The sequence below is a fragment of the Arachis ipaensis genome, chromosome B9, assembly GCF_059453495.1.
Source record: "Arachis ipaensis isolate K30076 ecotype BB chromosome B9, ASM5945349v1, whole genome shotgun sequence".
Taxonomy (NCBI): Eukaryota; Viridiplantae; Streptophyta; class Magnoliopsida; order Fabales; family Fabaceae; genus Arachis; species Arachis ipaensis.
The window spans coordinates 21,375,440-21,384,073 of NC_142444.1; the positions used below are offsets into that span (position 1 = coordinate 21,375,440).

Sequence of the window (8,634 nt, forward strand, 5' to 3'; positions counted from 1 at the left end):
GCTTGTAAGTTGCATTATGAAATCTTTCAACCTCATGAAAGAAAGGATCATGTGGAATAACCTCTTTTCCCTTTATAGAAGTCTTTTTAGAAAATGGTTCTTTCAGATAATGGTAACGAATCGGTATGTTCTCTATCTTATCATTCTTCACCTTGATGACATAGAATATGTCATCAAAGAGAAACCTCAGCTTGATGGTTCCTCAATGTGAAAGTCCATACACATAAACCAACTTATCCAAACCTTCTACAATATAAGCTATGTTATAACCCTTTATGATTCGTAGCTGAATGGTGTTTCGATTAGGATCAACCACTTGCATTTTATCATTTAGAATGTCACAGTATTGTCTATAGAATAGGCTTGGTATATCATGCATCATTTGTTAAAAATAGATGAGGAAATAGTCAAAAACAGGCATGAGATCCTAATATATGTAACCTGTGTACAAAGTTTTAAACTCCATGTTATATGAATAGAGAAATAAAAATGCTAAAATAAACAATAATATAAAGTTAGGGTGCTGATGAAGTCGTACCGACAATGGGTCTACGGTGAGATAAAATACTCGGCATTGTTGATCAATGTCATGAACTTTCTGATCACTTTGCATTGTGGACAGTGAAAGATATGTCTTTTGCAAGTACAACTTACTGAATATAGTAGGTGTAGTACTTGGAGTTCAGGATTGGCATAAGAATGGAGCTATTAAAGGCTAGTGGCAATGAACGTCTAGCAGGATATAGACCACCAGATCCATTAATAAACGCAAGTGCCTACATGTTTTAGTAACTAAATAAATGGGTTTATAGTTTTGTGGTGTGAACATGTTTTTGCCTTTAAAGTAGTTGACTATTTATAGCTGATTAGTATCATAAGAATGGAACATTCTCACTCTTTCTTTAAAGGAATAAAAAATAAATATCATAAATACATTAGATATATTTCTTAGGCTAATGAAGATAAAAATAGATATCATTATTGTCTATTCTTTTTGTCGCTCAGATACACATACCACAAAGAGTAAACAAAAAGATAATCCTTTAAAGTAAGATGGGAATCTATGCATGATTGACCCCACTGTAAGTTGAGATTGATACTCAACCATAGTTTGTATGTAACATTAACACACTGGATATCTAATGTAATATATGCAATATATTTATAAAAAGTAGGATTTTGAATTTGAATCTAAACCATGTTCCTAGACACAGAGTAGCGCAGAGTATGGAAGAAGATAACAATAGATGATATGAAATGGGTGACAGTCTGGTGCACAATTACCATAGCCGGCTTGGAAGAAAGGTAATGATTTCTACTGAGTTAAAGATATGTACTGATAAAGTAATAAAGTTAAAGTATAATAATAAAAAATGAGATGATAAGGAAATTCAAAGTAATATACACAATCTATAAATTCTTAAAGTTTTCGCATTGAATGAATTATTTAGGTTGTAAATATTAGTATATTATTAGTATATAAGAATATGATATAATATAAGACTGTAATATAATGGGGATCGGATCACAGGAGAAATAATTGTTTATATTCAAAGTAATGTACATAATCTCTAAATTGTTAATGGCTTCCCTTACAATGGATAAGTTTTCGAAGAAGAAATTATTTAGGTTGTGGGCATTAGTGTATTATTAGTATATAAGAATATAATATAATATAAGAATATAAGAATATAATATAATGGGGCTCACAGGAAAAATTATTGGTTAAGTCTAAAGTAGTTTTTACTTAACACTATTTGATATTTAGCAAAGACATGATTAATTCCTATGCATATAATGAAGATGTGTAATAGCCTTGGTCATGACCATGGAGTAGATTGTAACATGGTGACATGACTGAAGTTTTGTAATCAGCGGTTTGATTACCAGTTTGAATATTATAATTATTCATCCACTATAGATATTTGGTTAAAACTAATTAATTGGTGTATAATAAAAGTTCACTTTAAATTGCATCCCAGGTGTATTTGTCATCCAGCTTAAGATGCTTTAAAAAAATTTGAGAATTCCCATTATCCATTAAACATAATTGAAAGATACACTACACTAATTCAGCCAGAACAGAACGCATATACTGAATTTTAAAGTAACCAATACCATAACAGTAACTGCCTTATATTGACCCACAGGAAAACCTATAGAAACCATGCTTCACAGTTTCACAACTTGGACGTGCATTGTATTTTCATTCGCCAGTGACACCAAAAATTTCAAAAGGGTACCAGCTCTAAATCCATTGCTCTTTGCAAAGCTCTTCCAACCCCTAGTCAAATATAACATAATCTTCCTGGATTTGTTCCATCTTAAACCCAGTCGATAGCAGCATTCATTATTGAGTATAACGTTGACATTGTCATGCCTAGATGGGAACACATTCTGCACAAATCGTAGCAGTAGAATCTGCAACAAAAAATTTAATTCAAAGGTGGATGAGTAACTTAGCTGCAATGGTTATTTTTGAATTAATACATTTGGAAATACATGTGTTGCAACCTTTCCTACTTACCACAGCACTATTGTCCACCTGGTTTGATGTGAGAAACTTCATGCAAGAAAAAACATGTGAGCTGCTCATTGAATGTTGTGTCGGAGCACTGTACAGATCTGGCCGTTGATATTCTGAGGTTGAACCAATAACCTGGTTGGCTTGTTAAGAACATTTGTTTGCAATGACGGAATGTGGCCAATCGAGATCGGTAGTGGTACTGCCTGTATATGATTATTGATGGTTGGCTGTTGAAAAATGGTGGATTCATTGGTTAGCTCGGATGGTTGTAAAATCTTACCATGTTTAGGGAACTACTTTGAGGGATCATTTTTAAGATAATCACCTATAGAATAACTTTCTTTGGACACTGTTTGGACATCAGAAGTCAGATTTAGCAGTTCATTTTGGGGGACGGTAGCAATCAGATAATGAGGTGTTTCTTGAAGGACGCTCACCTGCGGACATAATTGATTTGTCAAGTGGTGTTGGTGGGTTGGATCAGAGGGATATGAGAGGCCTAAATCTTTGGAAGAGTATGTCGATGTAGATTGATGGGTTAAACCATCTGTGTTGGTGGCTACCTTAGAGTGCGGAGATGAGAATTCTTTCTTATCCATGTAGCAATCTTTAACCTTCACCACGAGAAAAATATCTTCCCCCATGTACATTAATTTCATCCAACCGCCAGAGGAAAGGCCATAGCAAGTGACCAGGTTGTCAAACCCATGTATAATATACCCAGAAGAATTACCTTTGCCAAGGGAAAGCTCAATCTGATTGCCATTGTGGTCTACAACAACCATCCTTTCACGAAGAAGACCTTTGTACTTCTGGTAAAAAATGGATGGCATCTCATGAATGATCTGCAAAGAAACGCTCAACGAAATCAATTTAGATCAAATATTTCAGTAGATAGTTTTGTTTACTCTGTGGAATAACTACAGAACCTCAATAAATATGACTTACAGCATGAGGATCGACACGGAGGTAAAATACCCAATCATCATCAAAGTCAAGAGGAATGGGCCTATTGTTGTCGGCTGTTGCAACCATAGATGATTGGTTAATTGCATGGTCTCTGTGTATGGTGTTCTCCCCAGAGTTTCCACTTTGTTTGTGTAGGTAGTCATCGTGATGTGTTAAGAACTTGTTGAAAGAGAAATAGGGGAACTAAAGATGATGAGAATAGTACATATATAAAATTGGGAGAATAGTATATATAACTGCCTTAAATAAGACTGGTGGTGCAATAAGGCAATGTAAGGAGCAGTTAAGTAATGGGAAAAGGGGTTTCTACAATGAGTGATTAAATCAATAAAAAAAGGTAGTGTAGAATTAGACACAGTATTGTCTTACGTTAGTTTTTAGTTTTGTTTGGCATTGAAAATTTATTTTTTATTAGTTTTATCCTTCTGTCTCATTTGTAATATGAGATAATAGGAACTATTATTAGAAATTTTTGATTTATTTTTTAAATAATTATGTTATACCAAAAAAGGATTATGCTATCATATATTAATAGAACTTTTACTATTTATTGTTGATATAAATTTTTTTAAATAATCTTTATTGATACATATATTTTGTTATGAAATATTTTTTTATTTGTCTTTAAATAGTTTCGACGGTGTGTTCTTGTATTAATGTGTAATTTAATTATTATTATTATTATTATTATTATTTGAGAATATAAATTATAAATTATTGATTCTATTAGAAACACCGAATTAAATAAAAAACGGGAAATAAAAAATTATGCACAAAAAAATATTAAATTTTAAGACATGATTTAAAAATTTTAAAAAACAATTAGCAAAACAATTTTTTGGAAAAAAAAAGTTACTGAGTATCATAAATTGATGTGAGTTTAGAAATTTTTAATTAACACGTGATTTTAAGTAATATAATTTAAATAATAATTTTTAATTATAATCAAATTTAAATTTATCAAATCAATTTGATACAAAGTTTGATTTATAAATTTTAATTTAAACACACAGGTAATTCCTAATAATTTACAACTTCAAAAAAAAAAAAAATAATAGTGTAATGTCAATTCACCAAATATAATTATGCCATGATGTTTCTAGTGTATGCTCATGTGTTATTACTTAACTTATGCAGCCTGCATGTGTCTTGCTTTACTTCAATGGGGTTAACAAAATTTTATCATATTACTAATCAATCAATGCTAGATTATCCATATCCAAAATTATGGTTCAAATTATTAGAAACAATTACCCATTTGGCCATTTGGGGAACCATAATGTTATGCATTAATTATTATAAGCGATGTAACTTTCCCAATAATGTCTTCAGTATTTTGTGCAAATTATAAGGAGAATTTTATGCTAGCACAATCTAAAAGGATAATAAGCAAAGAAGACAATTTTTCTTATAGATTTATCATATAAAAAGAGTAGAAAATATATATTTTTACTAACCCTTGGCAAAATGATCGAATTACCCAAATTGTAGCTCTGAGGTATTTTTGACTCTATATCATTGCAAATAGTACTATCCTTAGTTGGTTATGCTATACGCATCTTCATCTTTTAATTTATTATCACGTAACATAAGTTAATAATACTATAAAAGATATGTATCTATTTTTATGGACTGGAATTGTGAAAAAATTGTAGTTAACAATACTATTATTTCGTTTAAACTTGTTAGAAATTAATGAATCGATTAATTAGATTAAGATATGATGTTACTTATGTTACGCCTAGTTACGATTCATGTATTTTCAGTCAGAAAAATTTAATTATGCACACACAGATGGAGACACTATATATTGACGTGGTCTTGCATTTTTTTATTCAAAGGCATTAGAACATAACATGGGCTCATCATATCATTCAAGTTGAAGAAAAGACACACAAAACACATACATGTCATGGACACTGCATATGCTTTCCTTACACACACGACACGACAAAGACAACTACAACAGTGGTTCATTATGAATAAACCACGTTATTCATGCGAGTGATGACATGACATTGCAACAGGACAACCCATTGCAGACACAAAACAGATTGGAGCGAAGGACAAACATCACCGACACACATTCTGATTTCGATCCAGGGAACTATGAACCCCTGAAAGGTGCTTATTTAGTTGCAAATTGACTAATCATGATGGACTTTGGCAAGAGTTGCGTTGTCGCCATTGGTGGCCTTCCTACACTTTGAATATGATGCATCAAGATCTTCTGGGTAGACATCAATTAGTTTCTTGGACCATCCACCAGTAATTATCTTGCTCTTAGGGGTTGAGAATGCATCCAATGGAACCTCCATTGAATTCTCAGCAGATGGGGCACTTGTGTCCTGAAAATTTTTTTGGTAAATAGTTGTGTAAGTGTTAGCAACTACACTATGAGACCACATTGGACTAAAGTATACAAAAAACCTTAGCGATCTCTGCAGAGTCGGTGTTCATGCTAAGCAATTCAGAATTCTCAACACCCACACTTTGCTGCCTAATATAAATACCATATCTAAGTTCAAACTGGCAGACATGATGAGATTAATCTAATGTGCATGCTAATTTCTCACCTCATGTATGTTGTTCTTTTCAAGAAACTTGTTCATAACTGAGTCCTCCTCACAAAGTTTAGCAACAACAATCTTGTAGGGTTGGAATGCATTGACATCTTCCATCTTAACAATTAACTTGAACAGGAATTTCTTCCCCACTAATGCATTCAGCTCAGTTGGATATTCCTCGTGGACTCCTCCCTATAGAATTTCAATTGAATAAACAACAACATATACATTTTTGTTATAATTAGATGTTGGATAACTTGACTACTCCTCGGGAAAATCATCATGGCAAAATAAGGCGCATTGAAAAAATACCTTAGTCAGTTGTGTGAGCCTTAAATCAGAGGCAGAGATACCCAAGTATCTGGAGGCTTCTTTGTCGTACAGCAAGAAAATAGTCGTGTCAGTGTCATTAGCAACCTTCATATTAATGCTATACCTGGTAACAAATACATGAGCCCAAAATGGACACCATTTATGGATTATCAAAACCAATTTTAAGTGGACGCTACTACATACCTTGGGGTGTGTGTCAAGGGATGTGAGTTGCACTTTGCACAATGGTATGAATTTTCTGCTTCCTTTAGGGAAGTGAAGCATTGTTTGCAACTTTTGTGCCACCAACCGTTCTTCTGATCAATGGCAATGACGGTGCCAATCGTGACAAAGGTTCCGACATACAATAACCATGCTTTAAATTTCATGAATACATCGATGACATGTAAATAAACATGGAATCTATATGCACCTCAAATGTCTCTTTTAGCTCAGATATGGGCTTATAAATGGAATTGTTGATGAGGTCTTCTTCAAGGGAATATGCTAGCTCAGCAACTATTTGGGTGACTTGATTTGCAGATGGGACTCCTGACATTATAAGACTGCAAAGGAATTGATTAACCAATTTATACAATTTTTATCCATGGTACCTGATGTTTTGGTCAATATTTTGAATATTATGAGAATGCGAAAATTCATACCTCTTTTGAAAGTCTTTCACCTCCTGAAAATCAGCATTGATGTGCATAATAGAATTGTGATTGGTATTTGATATACCCATGGTACCTGTCCAGGATTTCCACAAACCAAACACTGTTATGTAACCATTATGCAAGATACAAACTATTTGTGTGCATAATCTTGTATGTTATTTTCGTTATAGGTTTGACTAACCTTTGAAGAGATTAAATTTTGCAAATTGTAAAGTTAGGATGTACTCTGTTGTTGGTTGTTCCTCCATATGCTTAACTAGTTGGGTTGCAAATTCTTCCCACAGTGTGCAATGGATCTTACCCTTTTCCCTGCATTTACATTGAACAAAGAGTTAGAAATAAGGTTGGCCAAAGAAATACGTCAGTTATTGACTGCAAGTTGGCATTAGTTTAATAACTTAGTAACATTGTTGCCTAAATAAAGTTATAAGACTAACTGCATATCATCAAGCTCTATCACAATGTAACTGCATTTCTTCCCATTTTTAGTGAATTCAATTATGTCACCCTTAGCAGTGAGAAGGCCAATGATATCCGTGACAAAAAAAACTTAATTAATTGCTATGGTCATGATTTCAACAATGCAAATTGGCAAGTCCGCACACGACATATCATACCAATTAGATGAGATTGTGCATTAGTGTGGTTAAGTATTAATTCGTTGGGCACGAAGGGAAATACATGTTCAGAAAAGGTAAGATCCTGAACCATCCTCACTTGAGTATCCCTTATAAAATATATTTTGCTAGAATGATTAGTGGCCTTGTACTTCAAATCATTTAGGAAAAGTGTAAAGTTGGAGATTGTGTATATACTCCCTTCAGACACATCATGCTCAAACTACCTTCTTTGATGGTTTCTAATTGAGCATTGGATGCGATCTCCTTACATAAAGATAAAATGGGTTCATTGAAAATTAGATTAATCTCTAAAGTTAGATTACACAAACAAATAATAGAAAAAAGTTGTCAGTTTACCAAATGATCCATGACCACCAGCTCCAACATTGGTTTTTGGTATTTTTGCTCCGCCGTAGACAGTGACCAAATTTTAATAACTCTGACCTTTATCCTATACGACAAGGTGTCTTGAGATGCGTCGATGTCTTTGATGAGGTTGAAGGTGGTAGCCATTTGTAACAAAGAGATAAAGTGTCTGGTAAGTAACTTTGGTTATAATAGCTAATGGTGGATATTCAAATGGAGAGGAGTGCTAAATTTATAGCACAAATTTCTGTAGAGGAGAAGGTAGGACGCTTCACAATTGTATTCTATGTGAGTACAATGAGAAAACGACAGAAAAAACATGAAGTGTTCATTAATTTATTCAAATCTAACTCATGAAAGTACACTCATAAGACTATATAAGACAATGGACGTCCATGTCCCTTAACCAATGATATGAGGAAGTTCTATACTTCACAGAGGACATGCATGTCCCCTGATAATAATTACAAAATTTTTTGTCACTTTATAATTAATACACTATATAGTATATAGTATACGATACGATACGTAATATAATATATAATATATATTCATGCTTATGCATAGTATATATAATATAATATATTACATATCTA

The 8,634-nt window shown here is 33.0% G+C and overlaps 2 protein-coding genes across 2 annotated transcripts; both read right to left on the reverse strand.

Moving 5' to 3' along the window:
- Positions 1 to 2,820: 2,820 nt before the first annotated feature.
- LOC148543979 (uncharacterized) lies at positions 2,821 to 3,562 on the reverse strand. The gene is made up of 2 exons (XM_088498103.1): positions 3,476 to 3,562; positions 2,821 to 3,372 (listed from the first exon to the last, which is right to left on the reverse strand). The coding sequence occupies exons 1-2, from the start codon at positions 3,560 to 3,562 to the stop codon at positions 2,821 to 2,823; spliced, it is 639 nt and encodes a 212-aa protein (XP_088354229.1).
- Positions 3,563 to 5,643: 2,081 nt separating this feature from the next.
- On the reverse strand, positions 5,644 to 8,185 carry LOC107615169 (replication protein A 70 kDa DNA-binding subunit B-like). Its single transcript, XM_088498807.1, has 10 exons — positions 8,030 to 8,185; positions 7,490 to 7,560; positions 7,234 to 7,361; positions 7,041 to 7,125; positions 6,809 to 6,941; positions 6,580 to 6,737; positions 6,376 to 6,499; positions 6,073 to 6,255; positions 5,927 to 5,992; positions 5,644 to 5,844 (listed from the first exon to the last, which is right to left on the reverse strand). The coding sequence occupies exons 1-10, from the start codon at positions 8,183 to 8,185 to the stop codon at positions 5,644 to 5,646; spliced, it is 1,305 nt and encodes a 434-aa protein (XP_088354933.1).
- Between the last annotated feature and the right edge of the window lie 449 nt (positions 8,186 to 8,634).